Source organism: Balaenoptera borealis (assembly GCF_965194805.1).
Source record: "Balaenoptera borealis genome assembly, chromosome: 19".
Lineage (NCBI taxonomy): Eukaryota > Metazoa > Chordata > Mammalia > Artiodactyla > Balaenopteridae > Balaenoptera > Balaenoptera borealis.
The window spans coordinates 63605004-63630638 of record NC_138878.1 but is presented as its reverse complement, the minus strand read 5'-3'; the positions used below and the strand labels follow the sequence as shown (position 1 = coordinate 63630638).

The following is a 25635-nucleotide window of genomic DNA, read 5'->3' as shown; positions in this document are numbered from 1 at the left end:
TTCCTCGGTCGCTCCCCACATTCGCGGCGCCTCCTTCCCTGACGGAGGCACTTGGACCCGGGCTCTGCGCTGGCGGACGCGGACATGGTGCCCCTGCTGTTGCTGCCCCTGCTGTGGGGGGGTGAGTGGGCCGAGGGAGGAGGGGCGGCAAGGGTGGGGGAGGGGCTGCAGCTGCAGCGGAGCCTCTGTGTCCCCCAGGGTCCCTGCAGGACGACCAAGGGTACGAGCTCCGAGTGCAGGAATCAGTGACGGTGCAGGCGTGCCTGGGCGTCCACGTGCCCTTCTCCTTCTCCTACCCTCGGAGGTCGTGGCCCTTCTCTGGCCAACCCTTCATCTATTGGTTCCGGGAAGGGGACAACATACACCGCAGTAATCCTGTGGCCACAAACAACCCATGGAGACAAGTGAAGCCAGAGACCCAGGGCCGATTCCACCTCCTCGGGGACCCCAGGAAAAACAACTGGTCCCTGAACATCAGAGATGCCAGGATGAGCGACACAGGAGTTTACTTCTTCCGAGTGGAGGCAGACGATGTGAAATACAGTTACAGAGATAAGAAGCTGAATTTGCAGGTGACAGGTATGGCAGGGGCCCAGGAGAGGACCCTGGGACGTGGAGACTCCCGTATTAGAACAGGAACAGGACACAGGACCACTGCCTGCTCCAGGTCTCGGGGTTTAGGGGTTCAGAAGAGACACAGGACCTGGGGTGAGCTGTGGCTCTGAGGCACCGGTCCCTCTCAGGGTCACGCTCTGGGCCCCCACGCCCCTGGGGCCCAGGCACCCCCCTCTGTCCTCCTCAGCCCCAACAGAGAAACCTGACATCCGCCTTCTGGAGGCTCTGCAGTCCGGCCGCCCCACAAACCTGACCTGCCGCCTGTCTCTCGTCTGTGATGGGGGAAGAGCTTTCTCATTCTCCTGGGCGGGGGATGCCCTTGACGCCGTGGACCCAGAGACCCTCCACTCCTCGGTGCTGACCTTCACCCCGAGGCGCCAGGACCATGGCACCAACCTCACCTGTCGTGTGGAACTCCAAGGAGATCAAGTGACCATGGAGAGAAGCATCCGGCTCAATGTCTCCTGTGAGTTTGGAGGGGGGCTGGGTCCCTGAGGGCAGTCGGCTGTGTGTGTGTGTGTGTGTGTGTGTGTGTGTGTAGAGGGCAGGGACGGAACGAGGGCCAGCTCACTCTTTTATGCATCTGAGCGCTGGGAGCCGAGGTGGGGAGAGGCCGTGAAGGGCAGCCATCCGCGCTCCCTGGTCTCCTTCCTTGGGTGCTGGGTCAGTTTCCATCCCACTCCTCACCTCCGAAGCAAGGCCATATCTTTTCATCCTAGATGCTCCGTGGAACCTCAGCGTCAACCTGTGCTTCAGAAATGTCACAGGTAGGAAAGGACCGCTCTTCTCCAGGGCTGGGTCCAGCTCCTGGGACCACCTCCAAGCAGAGAGGGTGGGATTAGGGCTTGAATGCCATCACGTATGGGAAGAGCAAGGATAAAAATCACCACCCTCCCTCCCCCACCTCCCAGGCACTAGTCCACACACAGGTTCAATACACATATACACATGCACGCACATACATATATACATGCACACACGTACATATATACATGCACACACGTACATATATACATGCACATACACACATCCAATCCACATCTCTACACGTACAGACACATACAGAAATGCACATACACACATGCACGTGCAATACACACACACACACACATGCACCTACACACGCATGGACATGCACACACAGGCCACACACACATACACACCACACACATACGCACTCACGCGCTCTGGTCAAAGCCCATGTCGCTTCACCACGGTTCTGCTCTGTGGCTTTCCTCCACAGAAGCCTCCTGAGGCCCATTTCCTGGTGCCTTCACTGCCTCAGCTTCCCAAGGCTTGAGGCTCTCTGTGCTCTTTCCACCGAGCAGCCCGGGCACGTCCCACTGAGACACTGAGCCTCCCCTGAAGATACGAGGCCCGGACACGTTGGGTCAAGCTCCTTCGGGTGTGAGGGTCCAGCCTGGGAAGCCACACCGAAGCAAGCTAGCGGGCCAGGGGAGGAGAAGGAGAGGCCAACTAGATGCTGGGAGGGCGGGAGGGATGGGACCTCGGCGTCCGCGAGCTCTCGCTGCACTTTCCCCCAAAGCCCTCAAGGCTCTGCAGAACAGGGCCTCGGCCCTTCTCATCTCGGAGAGCCCGGCGCTGCGGCTGCTGTGTGTGGCTGACAGCAACCCCCCCGCACGGCTGGGCTGGTTCCGGGCGTCCCGAGCCCTGAACGCCACCCGCATCTCCAGCACCAAGATCCTGGAGCTGCCAGGCTTAGGCGCTGCAGAAGGAGAATTCACCTGCCGAGCTCAGAACCCTCTGGGCTCCCAGCAAGTTTCCGTCAGCCTTGCTGTGCAGAATGAGTTGCAGGACAGGCGCCAGGGTAGGCAGCCTGGGCAGGTGTTTGGAGTGTGGGAGGGGCTGGGGGCTGGGGGCAGAACTTCACCCCTCTCTGCCCTCCCCAGAAAGGCCGTCTTGCTGCAGCCGCGTGACTGAGGCTCAGCAGGGCTCCTGGCCCCTGGTCCTCACCCTGATCAGAGGGGCCCTCATGGGGGCTGGCTTCCTCCTCACCTATGGCCTCACCTGGATCTACTACACCAGGTGAGCAGACCCGTTCCTCTCCAGGGAAGTCGGGTAAATGGCCCTGGAGTTCCCGGTGGGGCTGAGCTGGCCCATCCTGCCTGGAGCCACAGTTAAATTGTCCGACTCTCTGACCTGAGACAGTGTTGGTCCTGCAGGTGTGGAGGCCACGAGGGGGCAGGGCTGAGCCTCCCTCCTTCTCAAGACGGGATTCACGTGAGGATGCGGAGCCCAGAAGACAGCCGTGGGGCCATCACTGTCGGCTTCTCCCCGGAAACGCTCGACTCAAACCCTCATTTGCAACCACGAGCTTTTAACTTGCGTGATGACATGAAGAGTCAATACCGTTGAAAGGAGACTTTTATTACTTAACATCTTCCAAGAGTAGGTGGCTCGTCACGCGGGCAGGACCAAAGGGGAAGCACCTGGTTTTGCTCAAGAAGCAGGAGCAGGTGCGGAGAAGCCTTTATTGGGGTTTCCACGGGAAAGGCAGGGCTGCGTAGGGAAATTTCTTTAGGATCTGCTCATTTGAATAATTCTGGTGGGCTTTGGGCGGCAGGGGTGATCTGTAGTAGTCTGTTACCTGTTCGTGAGTGACTTCGGGTAAGGGAAATAGTGGCTTGGCGAGTGAGGGGTAGCTAAAGGGGTGGTTGGGGATTATGGGGTAGCGATTGATTGGTTTGCATTTTAAAGGTGAGGTCCTGGAACAGCCCTTTTCTGTCTCTAACAGTTGCGAGGCGGTGTCCTTTTCAGGCCAGCAAGCTTTTTAAGATGTCAAAACGTCATAAGATACAGAAAATAAAACATGGTTATTGATGACGCACCCTCACTGCCCGCCCCATTGTTTCTGAAGCGCCACTCCCCATCTGCTACCCTGCTTGTGCCGTGGGTCGTCCTTCAGCCCTCTCCTCCACCCGGCTCCTCTCTCTGCATCGCCAGCCCTGCAAAGGGCTTCTCCTCTCATGACCCGGAAGTTACCTGCTTAACACCTGAGTTTCTGGTCTCCAAAACTTCCCTATTAGTGGGGACATCCACACACAGTAGAATCAGGAACACAGATTTTCTTTCTTGGTTTCAAGTTGCTTACCTCATAATAGTTAGTGTAAAATATCACAACATTTCATTATTTGAACGTATTATTAAGTAACATAATAATAGAAAAATCATTCTTACCTTTTAGTTTTCCTGTGAGAGTTTTCAGCAAAATGATCTCTTCATCTACCATTATTTTTGAGTGATCTGTTACAAATAAGGCTGCTTCTTCTTTTTTTTTTTTTTTTTTGGCCATGTGGCATATGGGATATTAGTTCCCCAACCAGGGATTGAACCCACGCCCCCTGCAGTGGAAGCTCAGAGTCTTAACCACTGGACCGCCAGGGAAATCCCAACAGTCCCCAAATGAGATAAAAAGGAAATTAAAAGAAGAAGAAATATTTATTCATTGTTTGGCTCTCCCTTTTCTGTCCCGATGGATGCGTGTGCCAATCTTTGTACTTTCTCTCAGTATTATGTTTTTCAGATTATGCATGTTTTTACATGTATCAATAATTCATTTTGGTTTTGCTATAGTTTTTGTCTTTAAAATTGTATTTTACGTGTGACTATTTCTCCAGTTATGTATCGACTGTAAAATATGATGACATTGCATTTGTTTCCAAACTTTGGCTTTTTCAAAATAACTTTGTTATGAATATTGTGATGAAAATAGGAGGACTAGCACCATTTTCCTGGTGAGTATGGGACTGCTTCATCATAAGGTCGGCATATATTTAGTTCTAGAAGGTACCATCAAAGAGTTCTCTTGAGTAGTCAAATGAATTTACATCCCACCATCATATATGAGTGTTCTGATCTGTCTACATCCTTAGCAGCACTTGTTTGCCTGCTCAATATTCAGCATTGCAATCCATTTGTGGCAGTATTTCATTATCTTTTTAAAAAAATTCTATTTTTGCCTGTGTCGGGTCTTAGTTGCAGCATGCGGGATCATCGCTGTGGCATGCGGGCTTTTTTGTTGCATCACGTGGGCTCTTCACTGGGGTGCGTGGTCTTCTCTCTAGTTGTAGAGTGCGGGTTTTCTCTTCTGTAGTTGAGGCGCGCGAGCTCAGTAGTTGTGGCGCTTGGGCTTAGTTGCCCTGCGGCACATGGGATCTTAGTTCCCCGATTGAGCCCACTTGCCCTGCATTGCAGGACAGATTCTATTCCACTGGACCACCAGGGAAGTCCCTCATTGCCTTTTTAATTTATTTCCCTTATGTGTGATGATGTTGAGTCATTTGAATGTGTTCTTTTGTGAAATTCCTGTTTTGCTTCTTGCCCATTTAAAAATAAAAATTGGGCAATCTTTTTCTTATTGATTGTGAGTTCTTTATTCTGGATGTGAATCTTTTTTAAAAATTGGAGCATAGTTGACTTATGTTCTGTTAGTTTCACGTGTATAACAAAGTGATTCAGCTATACATACATACATATATACATATATTCTTTTCAGAATCTTTTCCATTGTAGGTTATTACAAGATATTGAGTATATAGTTCCCTGTGCTATGCAGTAGTTCCTTGTTGGTTATCTATTTTATGTATAGTAGTTTGTATATATAATCCCCAAACTCCTAATTTATCCCTTTAAATTGTGAGTCTTTAACTTGTGACTGTCTTTCTCTCCTTCTCTCTTTCTTCTTTGCTGGGCAGGAGTCTAAAATTTTTTATGACATCCTCTTGTCAATCTTTCCATTTAGATGTAGTGCTCTTGCTGTCCAATTATGAAATCTTTGTATATCTCAATATCTTTTTAAAATTAAAGTATAGATGACATAAATTTATGTTTGTTTCAGGTGTAGAACAGAGTGATCTGCCACCAAATACGTTACAAAATGATCACCCTGATAGGTCTAGTAACCATGTGTCACCGTAAAAAAATGATGACAGTATTATTGACTATATTCAATTACTGTGGCTTTATAGTACAGTTTGAAACAAGGGAATGTGACACCTCCAGCTTTGTTCTTCTTTCTCAAGGTTGTTTTGGCTATTTGGGGTCTTTGGTGGCTTCATACAGATTTGAGGATTACTTGTTCTAGCCCTGTGCAAGATGCCATGGGTATTTGGATAGGGATGGCATTGAATCTGTAGATTGCTTTGGGTATAATTGATACTTTAACAGTATTGATTCTTCCAATCTATGAGCATGGTATATCTTTGACTTCATTGTGTCTTCTTCAATTTCATTCATCAATGTCTTATAGTTTTCAGAGTACAGATCTGTCTCCTCCTTGGTGAAAGTTATTCCTGGGTATTTCATTCTTTGCGATGCAGTTGTACATGGGAATGTTTTTTAAAGTTTTCTTTCTGATAGATATCTTCTTGCATTTCCAGAGCACTAAATACAAGTGTATTTTGTGTAAGTGTTGGGGGCAGCAGGAGAAAATAGTCCTTCATGACAGGAAACAGTTTCAATAGGATACTAGGTATCATGTTGCAAAAACTCACCATTCATTCTCAACATAGAAAGTCTTTTCCTGGATGTGTGTGTCTGGTGCCCATGCTGCTGGCGCCAAGAGGCATCTCCCAAATCCTCATTCCATTGTCATGGAATGACAATGAACTTTCAACTGTGCTTCCTCTCTCCTCCACAAGAGGGAGCCTCTGCGTTCAAGTTACTTTCTCATCCACTGTCATTTTAGTTTCCTCTTCATCTCATCCTCCAAAAGTGGATACATCCAAAATTATCATTAGTATTTTCATGTCATGTGAATACCACCTCAATAAAAATATAACTATTAATTTGTTTTTTTAAGTATATGTATGATATACACACTCCTTTCACTGATACGAAGTCTGTAACTCTCCTCGAATGTAAAAATAGTTGTTTCATTTCCCCAACTCAATCGTTTGGGTTATTTTACTTTTTTTTTTTTTAATTTTATTTATTTATTTATGGCTGTGTTGTGTCTTCGTTTCTGTGCGAGGGCTTTCTCTAGTTGTGGCAAGCGGGGGCCACTCTTCATCGCGGTGCGTGGGCCTCTCACTATCGCGGCCTCTCCTGTTGCGGAGCACAGGCTCCAGACGCGCAGACTCAGCAATTGTGGCTCACGGGCCCAGTTGCTCCGCGGCATGTGGGATCTTCCCAGACCAGGGCTCGAACCCGTGTCCCCTGCATTGGCAGGCAGATTCTCTACCACTGCGCCACCAGGGAAGCCCTATTTTACTTCTATTAGGGTGGGCATTGTGCCCCTGAGGTGGGCCAGCTTGGCCTCTTCCCTAGCCTCAGGGGCCAGCTTTCCTTGCCCAGGTTATGGGGAAATTTCCTCTTCTGCATTTCTGTCTCTACCTTGTGGCTTCCGGCTGCAGTTTCTTCCCATCTTATCCACCCCAATTGTTTCTGACTCCCAACATCCAGGACAGAGTATGTGGGGTGAGTGGAATGAGGCTGTCCCCAGGCAACATCTGAAATTAAAATCTTGAGAGCTGCTTCTACTGTCCGTGGTACGAAGGCCAGAGGATTCCTGACTATATATCCTGGTGAACATGGGAAATATTTTTTCTATGGTCACTATCTGATAAACATAATGTTAGCTCTATCTAGGAGCCATATGTGTTATTTAAAGTTTTCTAAATGCCATATTAAGAAAAAGTTTTAAAGGTGAAGTTAATTTTTGTAATATATTTTTTTAACGAATATATCAAAACTCTATTGCCTCATAGAGAACAGACTTGTGGTTGCCAAGGGGGAAGGGGAGAAGGGGAGGGATGGATTGGGAGTTTCGGATTAGCAGATGCAAACTATCATATATAGAATGGATAAATAACAAGTTCTACTGTATAGCTCAGGGGACTATATACAATATCCTGTGATCAACCATAATGGAGAAGAATATGAAAAAGAACATATATATGTATAACTGAATCACTTTGCTGTACAACAGAAATTGACACAACATTCTAAATCAACTATACGTCCATAAAATAAATTAAAAACTCTATTTCATCAATCTGTAATCATTATGAAATTATCAATGTGGTAGTGTGATATTGCGATTCATAACATGAAACATATATTTAGTCTTCTTCCCTGTTTTGGCACAGAACTTATAAAACCTTTGGCATTTCCTAAGGGCTGAGAGCAGTAAAGGTGTCTTTTGTCATTTTAATGAGGCAACTTTTGGAAAATAGCTAAAGATGGGGACTGGTTGCCCAAGGATCCAACCATGTGACTAAAGGGATGGAACTCTCATTTCTGCCCCCCCACCCAACCTCCGGAAAGGGGAGAGGAGCTGAAGGTTGGATCAATAACCAATGGCCAATGATCCAATCAATCATGCTTATGTAATGAAGCCTCCCTTAAAAACACAAAAGTGTGGAAGATCAAAAGAACTCCAAGTTGGTGAACAGGTGGAGGTGGTGGTAGAGTGACAGGTCTGGAGAGGGCATGGAATCTCTGTGCCCTGATCCATGCCTTGCCCTATACCTCTCTTCCATTCAGTTGTTCCTAAGTTGTATTCCTTCATAATAAACCAGTAATCTCTGAAGTGAAGTGTTTCTCTGAGTCTGTGAGCTGCTCTAGCAGATTTATTGAACTTGAGGAGAGAGTCTTGGGAACCTCTATCTGTAGCCAGCAGATCAGAAGTACAGGTAACAACCTGGAGTTGAAATTGGCATCTGAAGGTGGGAGGGAGGGGCAGTCTTTAAGGACTGAACTCTTAACCTGTGGGATCTGATGCTATTTACAGGTAGACACTGTCGGAATTGAGTTGGATTGAATTGAATTCTAGAGCACCCTGCTGGTGTCTGAGAATTGCTTGTTGGTGGTGTGGGTGAAATTACAGACACATTGGAATTGGCCTCAGAATACCAAAATAGTTTACATTCATTTCCTTGTACTAAGTCTGGAACTCCAGTGTGTATTTAGCCCTTATAGCAGCACTTCGTGTAGCCCCTTACAGCACCCATCCTTATAACCATCTTTCAAGCAGTCGATTGCCACATGTGGGGTTTGGCTGCCATTGGTCATGGCTGCTCTAGAACATGCATCCAAGGAGTGGAATTTCTGGGCCCTGATGCAAGCACATCGTCAGTTACTTGGATGATGCCGATTTCCTCTCAAATGCTTGGACCAATTTATATTTCACACATTCCCTAATACTTGGTGTTTGCAGGTACTTTAATAGGTGCCAACTTGGAGCACGTATAGTAATAGCCTATTATTGTCTTAATGTGTGCGCTTTCCTGATTGCAGTGAGGTGCAGCAGCTTTCCATTCATTGATGGCCTTGTTGAATGTTGTCCTCTCTGAGGCCCCTGCTCAATTGTACCCATTTTTCTATATTTCCTTTTCCTTATGTATTCATAGAAATTCTTATATCCTGGATACTGACACTTTGATGGTTATATGTGTTGTAAGTACCTGCTCCCACCTGACGGCTGATGGTTCGGCACTTCTTGTGGTGTCTTTTATGAACAGTTCTTCATTTTAATCCAGTTCGAGTTTTCAATGTCTCTCTTTTATAGATGGTGCTATTTCTGTCTTGTTCAGCAATCTTTCCCTACCACCAGTTCATGGACACCTCCTGCTAGATTGTCTTCTAACAGCTCTATTGTTTTGTCTTTCCAAAACAATACGTCTTCAGAGCATCTTCACTTGATTTTGTGCCTGGTATGAGCTAGCGGTGCAATTTCATTTGATTGTTTCAGATCCCTTATTGCCCACAAAGTTGGTGAAAAGGCTATCTCTTTGTCACTTCTTTGTATCACCTTCTCTGTCACACAGGATGCTTCCTGTGGTTGAGGTTTATTTCCAGCTTCCCTCTCCTGTTCCATCGGTCTACCGGCCTATCCCTCTTTCTATACATAAGTTATCTTCTAGGACGTTGTACTACTTATTGATATCTTGCAGAGCCGTGCCTCACACATTGTTCTTCTTCTTGGTAACCTTGGCTATCCTTGAAATGTCTACTTCATTATAAATTTTACAATGGAGTTATCGAATTCCACAAAAAATCCCCTTGGGGTTTGGGTGACGTATTGTTTTCATTCCTCAGATGAAGTTGGGTAGAATGCATATTTATACTCTGTTGTTCCACACCTATAATGTGGCATATTTTTGCATTTATTTCCGTCTTTAATGTCCTTCAAGACCGATTTATAATTTCCTCCGCTGAGGTCATGCACATTATACTTTTGTTATATTCCTTTCTAAATGTCAGGTATATCCTGATTTTTGATGCTATTGTCAATGGCCTGTCACATAAAATCCCAGTTATTTATTACTGTGATATGGAATGCAACTGATTTTTAAAATTTGCAATTTGTGTCTTGTAATTGTGCTCTCATTTATTTATTTTTTTAAAATGTATTTATTTATTATTTTATTTTTGGCTGCATTGGGTCTTTGTTGCTGCGCGCGGGCTTTCTCTAGTTGCAGCGAGCAGGGGCTACTCTTCATTGCGGTGCGCGGGCTTCTCATTGCGGTGGCTTCTCTTGTTGCAGAGCACGGGCTCTAGGCGCACAGGCTCAGTAGTTGTGGCTCGCAGGCTCTAGAGCGCAGGCTCAGTAGCTGTGGCGCATGGGATTAGTAGCTCCGTGGCGTGTGGGATCTTCCCAGACCAGGGCTCGAACCCGTGTCCCCTGCATTGGCAGGTGGATTCTTAAGCACTGCGCCACCAGGGAAGCCCTCTGCTCTCTTATTAAGCCCCCAAATGTGTGTGTATATACTTCTGGATTTTTCTGTATACATAAACCTTTATGAAGAGAAACCTCTTTGGTTTATTTTTCCTTTCAATTGTTATACCTTTTACCTATATTTATTGCCTTCCTAGGGTAGAACCTATGCTGCTGCATTAACTATGATGTTTCTGAAGACACCCTTTATCTTTTTAGAGAACTTCTCTTTTACTTCCAGTTGACTGTGAGTTTTATCATAAGGGCATTTGAAATCACCCCATTTTTTTTTTTTCATCTCTTGAGAGTTTATCAGTCCAGGGCCAATAGTGAACACAAAAGCCACACTATGTATTTCGGCAGAGGGGATTTAACATAAGTAATTCATTAAGCAGGTGTTTAAAGGCCAGTGGAGCCTTTCAACTAGGGAACACTGCCTGGTAGCCTTGGACCACTCTAATCTAAGGACCCAACTTGCGATTTAAAACTCTTTTATATATTTTTTTTTCTTTGAGGTATAGATATAACATTATGTTAGTTTCAGGTGTACAACACAATGATTTGATACATGTATATATTGCAAAATGATCACCAAATCTACCTAGTTAGCATTCATCACTACATATAGCTAAAAACTTTTTCTTGTGATGAGAATTTTTAAGATCTAGTCTTTTAGCAACTTTCAAATATACAGTACAGTATTCTTAACTATACTATTATAGTTAATAGTATTATTAAGTCTAGTCACCATGATGTACATTACATCCCCATGATTGATTTATTTTATACCGGAAGTTTGTACCTTTCGACCACTTTTGCCCATTTTGCCCATGACCCAACTCTCCACCTCTGGGAACCACAAATCAGTTCTCTGTATCCATGAGTTTATTTGATTTTTGATTTTTTTTAAGATTCCACATGTACATGAGATGATATGGTATTTGTCTTTCTCTGTCTAACTTATTTCACTTAGCATAATGCCCTCATGTCCCACCCATGTGTTGCAAAAGCAGGATTTCCTTCTCTTTTATAGCTGAAGAATACTCCATGGTGTACACATAGCACATTTTCTTTATTCATTCACCCACCGATGGACATGTAAGTTCTTTCCATGTCTTAGCTATTGTAAATAATGCTTCCATGAACATGGGGGTGCATATATCTTTTCAAATTGTTGTTTCCATGTTTTTAAAGATAAGTACTCAAAAACGGAAGTGCTTGATGGTTCTATTTTTAGTTTTGAGGAACCTTCATACTGTTCTCCACAGTGGCTGCACCAATTCACATTCCCACCAACAGTGTACAAGGATTCCCGTTATTCCACATCCTCACCAACACTTGTTGTTTCTTGTTGTTCGATAATCCCAGCTTGAGATTTGCTAGACCACCACCTGCTGTGAATTTGTGCAGCACAAGCCTGTGAAACCCGGCCCTCATTGTTGTGTTCAGCAATGTCCCCTGCAACAGGTGAGGACCGAGGGGAGAGAGCTCATCACCTCTTGTTCACCGGGATCCAGCAGCAGGGCCAGTCTGTGGAGCCTGACATTTATACAAATGTTGAGATCCCTCCTCAGAACAAAAAAAGTCACTGAATACAATACAAACGTGGCACCCAAGTACAAAATGGGACACCCATGTCACCTGTTTGGCCCTAAAGTGCTTTTAGGAACTGAGAACAAAGACCAAATCTTATAGCAAAAGATGCTCCCATATGTCCTATGGGATCAGAAAATTCCAGGTGTTCTAGGAGCTGTGAGTCAGGAACTGTGGGTGAAGACCAAATATACATATTTCTTAAAGGTCACATATCGTAGGCACACATCTTAGTTTCTTTTCAAATAAGAAAACATATTTCATCAATCATAAAAGCTAAAATGCTCCAAACCAAAAGATAAGTCAATTCAGAAAAATTACAGACTACTTTTCTTAATAGTAAGGCACACCTGTGTGTCACACCTGTGTAACACCTGTTCCCCACACTTTTGGGCTGATTCTTTATAGGAGAATTATCTTGTATATTAATAAATATTAATATGATACTAATAATATTATTAATTATAAGTATGTTATATCTAAAATAGAGAGAATGGAAAGAAGAGACATTATTTCCACTGGCACAACTGATGGAAATTTCTTTTTATTTTTATAGTTTAAGAAACTAAAAAATAGATGTATTTCTATACAAACGTAAAAGAAAGTTTCTTTCAATCCCACAGCTTGTTACTGGAGTGTCTAAAATGTTTACCATCATTGTCAAATTTGGGAAACCTTTATGAAATGTCTTCTCTAGAGAGCAGTAAGTTTACAGGTTATTTCCACATGTGGCTTGAGCCCTTCTTGGGGATTTTTTAAAAAGGCAGTGCAGAGTGAGGGGTCCTGAATTATGCTTCTCTGTGTGGTCTAGCCTTTCGGGGTGCCCACTGAATGGGGCAAGGGTCTCCCTTTACCCACCCCTCCCCGCCCTGTTTTTCGTGGGCCTGTGCTCCACGGCTGATCCCACAAGACCCTTAGATCCATGAAGACCAACACCCCCGTTTGCCATGTTTTGAAAACCCTTCAGAGTAAAGGAGCTTTTAATGCTCAGCTTTCCTTCCTGGGTTCCACCTCATACTGTGTTTGGGTCTGGAAACTTCCTTCCTGCCCGAACGTGAATGGTTTTGAGAAAATTTTCAATATTCTTTTCCAGAATGTTCAGTGTTTCTCAGCCTCAGGGTGGGTCCCGCCGGATGAGCAGGGCTAGACCCCATTTCTCTTTTCTGCTTGCACTGGCCCCCTCGGCGATCCCACTGTGGACGTGAACATCGTTTGGAAGGTGATCATTTCAGAGCCACATGCGGTGAAACGTCTCCGACACTGGGGGCCTCAGGATCTTCCCCTGCAGCGTAGGGCGGGGGGAGAGGGTGGGACAGCGTGACTTCTCGGTCCCCACCTCACCCCTACGGCCTGTGGCGTCCAAGTTCCCCTTCTGTGCTGGGCCAAGGCTGTCTCTCTGTCACCCACTGGCTTCCGGTTGGGGCTTCCTCGGTCGCTCCCCACATTCGCGGCGCCTCCTTCCCTGACGGAGGCACTTGGACCCGGGCTCTGCGCTGGCGGACGCGGACATGGTGCCCCTACTGTTGCTGCCCCTGCTGTGGGGGGGTGAGTGGGCCGAGGGAGGAGGGGCGGCAAGGGTGGGGGAGGGGCTGCAGCTGCAGCGGAGCCTCTGTGTCCCCCAGGGTCCCTGCAGGACGACCAAGGGTACGAGCTCCGAGTGCAGGAATCAGTGACGGTGCAGGCGTGCCTGGGCGTCCACGTGCCCTTCTCCTTCTCCTACCCTCGGAGGTCGTGGCCCTTCTCTGGCCAACCCTTCATCTATTGGTTCCGGGAAGGGGACAACATACACCGCAGTAATCCTGTGGCCACAAACAACCCATGGAGACAAGTGAAGCCAGAGACCCAGGGCCGATTCCACCTCCTCGGGGACCCCAGGAAAAACAACTGGTCCCTGAACATCAGAGATGCCAGGATGAGCGACACAGGAGTTTACTTCTTCCGAGTGGAGGCAGACGATGTGAAATACAGTTACAGAGATAAGAAGCTGAATTTGCAGGTGACAGGTATGGCAGGGGCCCAGGAGAGGACCCTGGGACGTGGAGACTCCCGTATTAGAACAGGAACAGGACACAGGACCACTGCCTGCTCCAGGTCTCGGGGTTTAGGGGTTCAGAAGAGACACAGGACCTGGGGTGAGCTGTGGCTCTGAGGCACCGGTCCCTCTCAGGGTCACGCTCTGGGCCCCCACGCCCCTGGGGCCCAGGCACCCCCCTCTGTCCTCCTCAGCCCCAACAGAGAAACCTGACATCCGCCTTCTGGAGGCTCTGCAGTCCGGCCGCCCCACAAACCTGACCTGCCGCCTGTCTCTCGTCTGTGATGGGGGAAGAGCTTTCTCATTCTCCTGGGCGGGGGATGCCCTTGACGCCGTGGACCCAGAGACCCTCCACTCCTCGGTGCTGACCTTCACCCCGAGGCGCCAGGACCATGGCACCAACCTCACCTGTCGTGTGGAACTCCAAGGAGATCAAGTGACCATGGAGAGAAGCATCCGGCTCAATGTCTCCTGTGAGTTTGGAGGGGGGCTGGGTCCCTGAGGGCAGTCGGCTGTGTGTGTGTGTGTGTGTGTGTGTGTGTGTGTAGAGGGCAGGGATGGAACGAGGGCCAGCTCACTCTTTTATGCATCTGAGCGCTGGGAGCCGAGGTGGGGAGAGGCCGTGAAGGGCAGCCATCCGCGCTCCCTGGTCTCCTTCCTTGGGTGCTGGGTCAGTTTCCATCCCACTCCTCACCTCCGAAGCAAGGCCATATCTTTCCATCCTAGATGCTCCGTGGAACCTCAGCGTCAACCTGTGCTTCAGAAATGTCACAGGTAGGAAAGGACCGCTCTTCTCCAGGGCTGGGTCCAGCTCCTGGGACCACCTCCAAGCAGAGAGGGTGGGATTAGGGCTTGAATGCCATCACGTATGGGAAGAGCAAGGATAAAAATCACCACCCTCCCTCCCCCACCTCCCAGGCACTAGTCTACACACAGGTTCAATTCACATATACACATGCACGCACATACATATATACATGCACACACATACATATATACATGCACACACATACATATATACATGCACATACACACATCCAATCCACATCTCTACACGTACAGACACATACAGAAATGCACATACACACATGCACATGCAATACACACACACACACACATGCACCTACACACGCATGGACATGCACACACAGGCCACACACACATACACACCACACACATACGCACTCACGCGCTCTGGTCAAAGCCCATGTCGCTTCACCACGGTTCTGCTCTGTGGCTTTCCTCCACAGAAGCCTCCTGAGGCCCATTTCCTGGTGCCTTCACTGCCTCAGCTTCCCAAGGCTTGAGGCTCTCTGTGCTCTTTCCACCAAGCAGCCCGGGCACGTCCCACTGAGACACTGAGCCTCCCCTGAAGATACGAGGCCCGGACACGTTGGGTCAAGCTCCTTCGGGTGTGAGGGTCCAGCCTGGGAAGCCACACCGAAGCAAGCTAGCGGGCCAGGGGAGGAGAAGGAGAGGCCAACTAGATGCTGGGAGGGCGGGAGGGATGGGACCTCGGCGTCCGCGAGCTCTCGCTGCACTTTCCCCCAAAGCCCTCAAGGCTCTGCAGAACAGGGCCTCGGCCCTTCTCATCTCGGAGAGCCCGGCGCTGCGGCTGCTGTGTGTGGCTGACAGCAACCCCCCCGCACGGCTGGGCTGGTTCCGGGCGTCCCGAGCCCTGAACGCCACCCGCATCTCCAGCACCAAGATCCTGGAGCTGCCAGGCTTAGGCGCTGCAGAAGGAGAATTCACCTGCCGAGCTCAGAACCCTCTGGGCTCTCAAAATACCTCTGTGAGCCTCTCCGTGGTCTGTGAGTGCGGGGACCCCTGGGGGCAGGACACTTGGGCCCAGGTGAGGGGAGAGGCACCGCTGACCCTTCTCCTCCCTCTGTACAGACCCCCCGCAGCTGCTGGGACCCTCCTGCTCCCCGGAGGATGAGGGTCTGCATTGCAGCTGCTCCTCCCGAGCCCAGCCGGTCCCCTCCCTGCGCTGGCGGCTGGGGGAGGGGCTGCTGGAGGGGAATTTCAGCAACGCCTCCTTCAAGGTCACGTCCAGCTCGGCTGGGCCCTGGGCCAACAGCTCCCTGAGCCTCAGCGAGGGGCTCAGCTCTGGCCTCAGACTCAGCTGCGAGGCCCAGAACGTCCACGGGGCCCAGAGCGCCACTGTCCTGCTGCTGCCAGGTCAGGGGGCCTGTTGGGGGCAGAGGCTTAGGGGGAAAGGAGTTAAGGTCCTAGAAGACGATGCCTGGTGGGAGCGGGGCTGGGGCCTGGACGGAAGGCGGTTGCTCGGGCAGGCTTCTCCATCTCAGACCTGAAGGGCTTCTCCAGCAAGTTCCGCAAGGAGGTGGGAAGGCAAGAGACTGACTCCCGGAAGTGAGCCCATCTCACAGCCCTCTCTTCTGCAGGGAAACCGGCATCCCTGACCGGAGTGCTTGGTGGGGCCCTTGCAGGTGCTGGTGCCATGGTCCTGCTGTCACTGTGCTTGTGCCTTATCTTCTTTTGCATGTAAGCCTGTGTTCTTGGGGAGGCATACAGGGAGGTGTGTGGTAGGCAGTCCAGAGAAAGGTCACTTAATCCCAGAAAGGCAGAGCTGAGTAGACTAGATCCAGAGGGGGTCTTTTTTTTTTTGCAGGGGGTGGGGAATGGGTAACAGCCTTCGTGAGATAGAATTCCCATACACTTAAGGTGTACGATTCACTGGCTTTTAGTCTATTCAGAGTTGTGTGTCCATCACCGTGATTTTGATAGAACTTTTTCATTAGCCCATGAAATGAAACCAAAAGGAAACCCACACCCCTTGTCATCCCATCCGATCCGTCCCCTGCCCTAGACAACCACTAATCTGTTTTCAGTCCCTCTATTCTGGACATTTCATATACGTGGAATCATAAAATACGTGGTCCCTTGTGACTGACTTCTTTCGCTTAGCGTGATGTTTTCAAGGTTCGCGCATGTTGTGGCATGTGTCAGTACTTCGTTCCTTTTTATTTCCAAATAATGTTCCCTTGTATGAATGGACCACATTTCTACTCATCCGTTCATCCACTGATGGACATTTGGGTTGTTTCCACTTTTTGGCTATCATTTGCCAATAATAATAACATTCATGTGCAAGTTTTCATGTGTAAGTGGGGTGTTTAGTGATGGAAATTCAGTCTTGGCCAAGGTCCTGGTCATCCAAGAGGTTGAAGCACTCACCTGCACGTCAGGAAGGCCTCCGAGTCCGGTTCCAGGGTCTGGATGCCTCAGTTGTCTTACCAGGGAGTGGGGACAGGCCTGCTTACCTTTGCCCGAGCCATCCTGGCTGCAGTTTCTTCTCTTCTCTTACATTGTTTTCTTCTCTTAGAGTGAAAGCCCGCAGAAAGCAGGCAGCCAGGAGACCAGAGGGCGTGGATGGTGAAGACCCCGTCATGGGTACCATCGCCTGGGTGAGTGATGTGGGCGTCTTCTCCTGCAGTGGGAGCCCTGGGCATGTCCACTCGGTGGCCAGACTGAGCTCCTCAGTATTTCCTGCTCCTCCCTGGCTTTCACTATCAATGTGTATCTCTTCACAGTGACACCTACCTCTACTGGGGTGTCATCTGTCTGTGTGCCGAGAATTATCTTTATTCTCTCAGTAGGTGCAGCAGTGAGTGAAATGTAATGACCTATTTGGTTGATTTTATATTCTTCCAATTTGCTAAGCTCTCCTGTTAGTTCTAATAATTTGTATATAGACTTTTTTTTTTTTTTTTTGGCCACATCGTGTGGCATGACATGCAGGATCTTAGTTCCCTGATCAGGGATCGAACCCGTGCCCCCTGCAGTGGGAGGGCAGAGTCTTAACCACTGGACTGCCAGGGAAGTCCCAACATAGAAGTATTTTTAATGGATTTTTGCAATCTAAAAAATATTACAGGTTGGTCTTGGGTGCCACTCAGAATCTTTGAGGATTTCAAATTCAATGATCATATTATCTGCAAAATAATAACAGCTTATTTCTTCCCTTTGATCCTAACTAAGCATTTCCTTCTTTTTTCTTGTCTTAATATCCTGGCTAAGATTCCAAACCCGAATAGAAGTGGTGATCATGGGTATCCTATATTACTCCTGGCTTTGAAGGAAAGGCACCCACTATTCCATTTAAGTTTAACCAATCCATTTAAGTTGGTTTTTGCTGTAGGTTTTTGTTTTGTTTTTTAGTGTAGATAACCTAAACTTCATCAGGGTAAGGAAGTTCTTTTCTATCACTAAATAACTTTAAGTTTTTATCATACATCTCAGTTGAACTTTTCAGATACATCTAGTAATATGATTTTCCCCCAATCTGTTACCAATGGTGAATAAAACAGTTAAAGATTTTTGTAACATGAAACTACTCTAACATTCCTGAGAAAAGACCAAATTGTTCAGTGTGTGTGTGGGTTTTTTTGTTTGTTTTTTTTGTTTTTTTTACACCCTAGTAGATTGTTTGCTAATCTTTTGTTGAGCACTTTTGCACATATATGCAAGAGTAAAATGGACCTCTTGTATTCCTTTCTCTCCGTGTTGTTTGCTTGTTTGAGTATCAAGATAATAGTGAGGAACTGGAGAATATTCCCATTTTTTCTATTATCTGAGAGTGTATAAAACTGAAATGACCCGTTTCTTGAATGATTAATGTGTCGCTCGTATTACCACCTGCGCCTCCTCTTGTCTTTATGTGCAGTTTTCCTAATTCAGTCATTTTATGTGTCCGTTAGTGAGCTTTTCTTTCCCTAAAAATTTGTTCATTTAATCTAAGTTTTATAATTTTTTGACAAAAGGTTATGGGTAGTAGTCTCTTAATTGCATACTGTTTAATTAGGATTACTTCCCCTTTTACATTCCTGACATCAGTTTTTTGTGACTTTTTTTTTTTTTTGGCCGCTTGGTGCGGCCTGGGGGATCTTAGTTCCCCAACCAGGGATCAAATCTGCAGCCCCTACTTTGGGAGCACAGAGTCTTAACCACTGGACTGCCAGGGAAGTCCCTCTTTTTTTTTTTCCTAGACAATTCTTGGTAATCGTTTGCCTATTTTTTATTATTAGTTTTAAAAAAACAGCTTTGGGGATTGTTGATTTCTCACTGTATCTTTGTTTTCCATTTTATTTATTTTTATTCTTATTTCCTTAGCAGCTCCCTTTGACTTGCTTTGGTTTATTCCAATGTTCTTTCACTATGTTTTTAAGCTGGATACTTAGCTTATTAATATGTAGCACACTTCTTTCATTATAAAAGTATTTTTGGATAAATTTCTCTCAGAATATGACTTTAATTTCATTCCACACATTTTGAAATGTGTTATTTTAAGATCATTCAGTTCTAAATAGTGCTAAAACCCTATTGTGATTTCTTTCTGGAATCTTAAATTATTGGGGATTTAAAAAAAATTCCAAATGTATGGGGATTTTAAAACATCTTTCCATCCTTAAATTCTAACTAAATTGAGTTTTTTCTCAGAGTGCATGGTTTTTATGATACCTATTTTTTAAATTTGTTGAGACTTGATCTGTGGCCTGGTATGTGATGAATGTTTGTAAATATTTCCTATATGCTTCAGAAAAAAATATATTTCCTATTTCATAAGTTCCAGGTAAGATGAGTAGGCCAGTGTGTTAACTGTATTGTTCAAATCCAAATCCATATCTTTCCTAATAGGTCTTCCTGACCTATCAATATTTGAAATCTTACATTATGATAGTTTACTTGTCAATTTTTCCCTGGAGTTCTATCAAATATATTTCTTATAATTGATGTATTTTTAAATTAAAACTGTATATTTTAGAAGTATTGTATCTTAGTGAATTGAACATTTTATCACACTTAATCACATGTAGTGATCGTCTTTGTGCCTACTGATACTTTTTGTTTTAAAGTCTATTTGGTTAGATCTTAAAACAGATACACCAATTTGTCATTGGTCAGTTTGAAAGGATTTCTCCATCCTTTCCTCTCCCCGCCCCCCTCCAACATTTTATTTATGCTTTGGCAGTGATTCTTTTAAATAGTATATAACCAGGTTTTAAAAAATCCAATTTGACATCCTCTGTTGAGTTCACTCTATTTGTATTTATTGTGGTTATTGATACATGTGGATTTCTTTGTACTATTTTACCTCTTTCTTCTGTTTGGTTCCATTTTTTTTCAATATTTCATTTTCTCCTGTCTTATTTAAAAATTTAATATCTCTGTCTTACACCTAACAAAAAGAACTCGAGTGCTTTTGTATCTATTGGTTTCCCCTCTGTCCACCTTCTACTGTAATGTTGGTTCTTTTTCTAGATCTCCAGTTTTCATTCTGGGTAATTATGAACACACTTAACATTTTTCCATTCTCTGGTCTTTTAAAAAATATATATACAGGTACACATTTTCCTGAGGTATTTGAGCACCTTTGTATCCTATATTTCTTGCGTGTGGTTTCTTAGTTTTTTGTTTTTTTTTTTTTGTTTCTTAGTTTTGTTATTTTTATTTGAATTCTTTTTATTTGAATTCTTCCTCCCAACGTGTTCTCATTTGGGTTTTCCTGTATTAAGACTTGTGTCTGAAAATATTTTTATGCCCCTACAGTTGAATTTCATTTGGCAGGATATTAATTCCAGGATCAAGGTGATTTCGCTTCAATGCTTTGAACACTTTATTCATTGTTTCTTGTACCCAGTATCGCTGTTAGAAATCTTAGGTCTCGCACATTGGTAGGTAATCCACTCATTCTCCCTGGAAAGGTTTATACGTTTCTCCTTGGTTTTGATATTCTTAAGAATACTCTGTTTGGATGTGGGCTTTTCCTTGTCTGTTTTCTTGTGTTTTGGGGGTCCTTTGAACTGAAGTGGTTCATTTTTTAATTCTGGCAATTTTATCTCCACTATTTTTGTCCAACTATTTCTTCTTCTTTTAATTTCCTTTTTACCTCATTTGGGGACTGTTGGGATTTCCCTGGCGGTCCAGTGGTTAAGACTCCATGTTTCCAATGCAGGGGCGGAGGGTTGGATCCCTGGTTGGGGAACTAAGATCCCACATGCCATGTGGCGTGGCCAAAAAAAAAAAAAAAAGCATATCATTTGGGGACTATTATAATCTGAGTTGAGATTTTCTATTTCTGTCCTCTATCTATTGTAACTTTTCTTTTCTTTTTTTTAAAAAATATTTATTTTGGCCGTGCCAGGTTCTAGTTGCAGCACGCATGCGGGATCTAGTTCCCCGAAGAGGGATTGAACCCTGGCCCCCTTAATTGGGAGCACGGAGTCTTACCTACTGGACCACCAGGGAAGTCCCAACTATTCTTTTCATATGTTGTGTTCTTCATCCTTCCCTACTTCCTTCTAGGGGAGACGTCAAAGGCCCTTCCAGCTCACTGACGTGCCTTCAATTGTATTCATTCTATTCTTCATTCCGCCATTGGGTTCTTCCTATTCTATTTTTCAGACATAATATTTCCACTTTTTACAGAACTGCATACACATTTCCTTCTCACATAATTTACGTGATTACATGACTTCTTGTTTTACATTTTATGTACATAATTTCTGATGTATATAATTTCCTTTTTTTCCTCACAGTTTTGAGATATATTTGACATACAGCACTGTATAAGTTTAAGGTGTACAGAATAATGATTTGACTCACATACATCATGAAATGATTAGCACAGTACGTTTAGCAGACATCCATCATCTCATATAGATACAAAATTAAAGAAATAGAAAAAATTTTTCCTTGTGATGAGAACTCAGGATTTACTCACTTAATAACTTTCATATATAACATAGAGCAGTGTCAATTATAATCATCCTGTTGTACATTACATTTCTAGTACTTATTTATCTTATAACTGGAAGTTTGTACCTTTTGACCGCTGTCATCCAATTCCCCCTCCCCCAGTCTCCCACCTCTGATCACCACAAATCTGGTCTCTTTTTCTATGAGTTTGCTTGTTTGTTCATTTTTGAAGTATAATTGACCGACAACACTATGTTAGTTCCTGTTACACAACATAGTGATTCAGTATTTCTGTATGTCTAGTTACAATATGTCACCATACAAAGATATTGCAGAGTTATTGACTGATGTACCGAATTTCTTATTCTCACTTTCATGATGGTAATATCATCACTCACTTCTCTTAGTGCATTTAGCGTGCTTAGTTTAAACCCTTGATCAAAGTGTTCTAATGCTTGTGCTTTGGAGGTACAGGAAGTTCCCAGGTTCCGTTGGTTTGTTTTCCTTCCGGGACATTTACACTCCACAGGTGTCCAGTCCTGTGAGCTGGGAGGGCATATTCCCCTGGAGATGTTAGTTACTCTGTCTGGAGTATTGATTGGGTGAAGGTGAAGGGCAGATGATAGTCTGTGTCAGCTCAAAGGAGCAACGGGGACCAGCCCCAGGGTGGAGCTCCCCCAGGCACCAAAACCACTGCCCATCATTCCCACTTCCTGTCCCCGCAAGAAAGCAGCTTAAGTCACCCCTTTGCCTTCTGACCCTCAGAGAGAAGGCGCTTTGGGCAGGGACTCTTCAGGGATTTTGATCCACTAGACTCTGGAGTTTGGAAAGGAGAAAATGATGACAAAAATCCCAAAGGCCAGTGAGGCTCCACCTCTGCTTTCCTTCTCTTCACTCCAGGGAAACTACGGTGCTTATCCAGCACTTACCTCTGGGCACCTGCATATCACTGCCCTGTCCACGCTCTCTGAATTCTGCAGGCAATGATTGTCCCAAGGCAAGAGTAGAAGAGAGAAAGGAGCAGAATTCAAGCACATTTGAGGGGAAACATCCTCTCATCAACAAGGCAGATTCCCCAGCCCTGGGCTGCAGCACATCACCTCCCCGACCCCATTTGTTCACATTAGCCTTTACTTCCCCCAAGGGACTTCGGTGTGATCAACTGATTAATCAAGCAATCGACTAATTGATTTATAAAACTTTGTCATCCTGGAGTTCCATCTGTAGTTCTTCTATTGTTGGATCTTGGTGAATAGAGCCAGTGGCATGTGTGAATTCACTATCTTGACAGGAACCGTGACAGAGAGCTTTGTTTTCCCCATTATTTTACTCTCAACCTTTCTGTAACTTTCATACTGTAGGCAGAATAGTAAAGCGATGAGCTTCATAGGCCCTGGAGTTCAACTTCCTGTGTTCAAGTCCTCGATCCAACCACTTCCAAGCTGTGTGACCTTGGACAAGTTAGTTAACCTCTCTGTTTCTTTATTTTCTCTTCTGGAAACGAGACCGTGGATATGGTGGTACCTGTTTCATTGGGTTGTTACGAGAAATGCTTAGAAATGTGCCTAGGTCATGGGGAAATTGCTTACAACTGTTACCTAATGTTACTATTCCCCACTCTAATAAGGAACTGCATGAAGGCAGGTATTTGGGGCTGTTTCAGTTCCTCTTATGTCCTCATTTGCAAGAACGGCACCTAACTCATAGCCAGCACTCGGCAAAGAGGTATTGAATGAAAGAATGCACATATCACTTTCTCCTGTTTATTAATCTGAGCTGCATGTTGCCTTATGATGATCAATTTAATCCCTTCTTAATATATGGTAAGGCTATTATTAATGGACGCACATCCTTATTTCTCCCTCTTTGGCTGCAGTAGCGTCAATACACCTAGCTGCTTTGCCATTTCATTTTACCTTGCTCATGTCTGATATGGGCAGCTCTGTCTGGATATTCTATTTTTTTCCTGAGGTCATAAAACCATTTGTTCCTAACCTGGAACTCGTTTTTTTTTTCTTTCTGAGCTACTTTTGAAGGCTAATGTTGCTTTCAACACACTCTTCTATAGCATGATGATGTAGGGGTGTGGGCAGACTTGAGAGAGAAAAGGGAATGGCTTACCAGTGTCTGGGTACCATCTTTGCTGGGAGACTTGGGTCCTGCTTTATTTTCGTTTTTGTTTTATGGAGCCCAGGCCCAGGATCCAGAATTGCCATCTCTTTTAAAAAATTATTTATTTATTTATTTTTGGCTGTGTTGGGTCTTCGTTGCTGCGTGCGGGCTTTCTCTAGTTGCGGAGAGTGGGGGCTACTCTTCGTTGTGGTGTGTGGGCTTCTCGTTGCGGTGGCTTCTCTTGTTGCGGAGCACGGGCTCTAGGCATGCATGCTTCAGTAGTTGTGGCACGCAGGCTCAGTAGTTACGGCACACGGGCTCAGTAGTTGTGTTTCGCAGGCTCTAGAGCGCAGACTCAGTAGTTGTGGCGCACGGACTTAGTTGCTCCGTGGCACGTGGGATCTTCCTGGACCAGGGCTTGAACCTGTGTCCCCTGCATCGGCAGGCGGATTCTTAACCACTGCACCACCAGGGAAGCCAGAATTGCCATCTCTTTTCTGGTTTCTGCATAAGCTATCTCACAACACACCGCGAAGTTAGAAATTTCCTTTGTTTACTTGTCTCTAATCCAGTGCTCCTAGCAGACTGTAAGCTGCCTGAGGTCAGGGTCCATGTCTGTTTTCTCACACAGTCCATCTGGCCCCTCGCCCAGGACTTGGCATGGGAGACACTGTCAATAACACAGCAGACCTGGGTTTGAGTCCTGGCTCTGCCATTTACCATATGAGTGACCTTGGGCAAGTTACTTTACCTCTCCCCACCTCAGTTTCCCTACCTGTAAAATGGGGATAATGAGAGTATCAATCATACTGGGGCTTTTTGTGAAGGTGAAATACGATTCGTAAGCCCTTGATATGGCCTAATCTGTCTTAGTATTACAAAATTGTAAATGAATGAGTGAATATTTGAGTTCATAGGAAACACGTGTGGAATAAGAAGATGAATGGGGCTTCCCTGGTGGCGCAGTGGTTGAGAATCTGCCTGCCAATGCAGGGGACACGGGTTCGAGCCCTGGTCTGGGAAGATCCCACATGCTGCGGAGCAACTAAGCCCGTGTGCCACAACTACTGAGCCTGCGCATCTGGAGCCTGTGCTCCGCAACAAGAGAGGTTGCAGTAGTGAGAGGCCCGCGCACCGCAATGAAGAGTGGCCCCCGCTCTCCGCAACTAGAGAAAGCCCTCGCACAGAAACGAAGACCCAACACAGCCAAAAATAAATAAATTAATTAATTAATTTAAAAAAAAAAAAAAAGGAAGATGAATGAATAAATGAATGAATAAATGTCCCATCAAGCTGACTTTCCCTTGGAGGGAAAAGTGCCTGCCTTACTCCTTCTCTGACTCCCTTTTCTCCCCTTTACTCAGGGTTCCAGGCAAAAGCCCTGGCCAGACGGCCCCCCAGACCGGACGTCGTCCCCTGCAGAGGAAGCCCTGCCTTCAGGGGGGCAACAGGAGCTCCATTACGCCTCCCTCAGCTTTCACGGGATGAAGTCTTGGGAGCCTTTGGACCAGGAGGCCACCAGCACCACCGAGTACTCAGAGATCAAAACGAGCTAATGAGGACTCGCCCAGAGCTTGGTCCTGGCTGGAGGAATCACAGCCTCTGTGGGGAAGAGGAGAAGTCAGGGACTAGTTGATGAAGGCTTTGTGGCAGTGTTAGCATTAACTACTGTGTGAGTGTCCCCAGGTAGAGCAGAAAGAAGACAGGTGATAGGATTAGAGAGACTTGGGCTCAATCAAATGCAGGTTCCAGCACTTCCTAAGGCATCGTTAGCAAGCAATTCACTTCATCTCTCTGTGTCTCAGTGTTCCGTTCTGTAAATCAGAGATCATGTGTCTTACCTCAAAGTCGTGTGAGAATTAAAGAAAGAACACATAAAAATCAA

The 25635-nt window shown here is 45.8% G+C and overlaps 1 protein-coding gene across 1 annotated transcript; it reads left to right on the top strand.

Moving 5' to 3' along the window:
* LOC309616548 (sialic acid-binding Ig-like lectin 5) lies at positions 1-25635 on the top strand. Its single transcript, XM_082367203.1, has 15 exons — positions 1-121; positions 199-579; positions 803-1081; positions 1335-1382; positions 2162-2443; positions 2526-2661; positions 2799-2986; positions 13438-13890; positions 14114-14392; positions 14646-14693; positions 15473-15730; positions 15816-16100; positions 16325-16424; positions 17266-17347; positions 25115-25635. Exons 1-15 carry the CDS (start codon positions 85-87, stop codon positions 25304-25306), a joined length of 3048 nt encoding a protein of 1015 aa, XP_082223329.1. The 5' UTR covers positions 1-84; the 3' UTR covers positions 25307-25635.

Coding starts and splice junctions, on each gene's coding strand:
- LOC309616548 (XM_082367203.1), top strand. CDS start 85: ATGGTGCCCCTGCTGTTGCTGCCCCTGCTGTGGGGGG. Junction 1,383..2,161: donor GTGCTTCAGAAATGTCACAG/GTAGGAAAGGAC, acceptor TTTCCCCCAAAG/CCCTCAAGGCTCTGCAGAAC. Junction 16,101..16,324: donor CACTGTCCTGCTGCTGCCAG/GTCAGGGGGCCT, acceptor TCTCTTCTGCAG/GGAAACCGGCATCCCTGACC.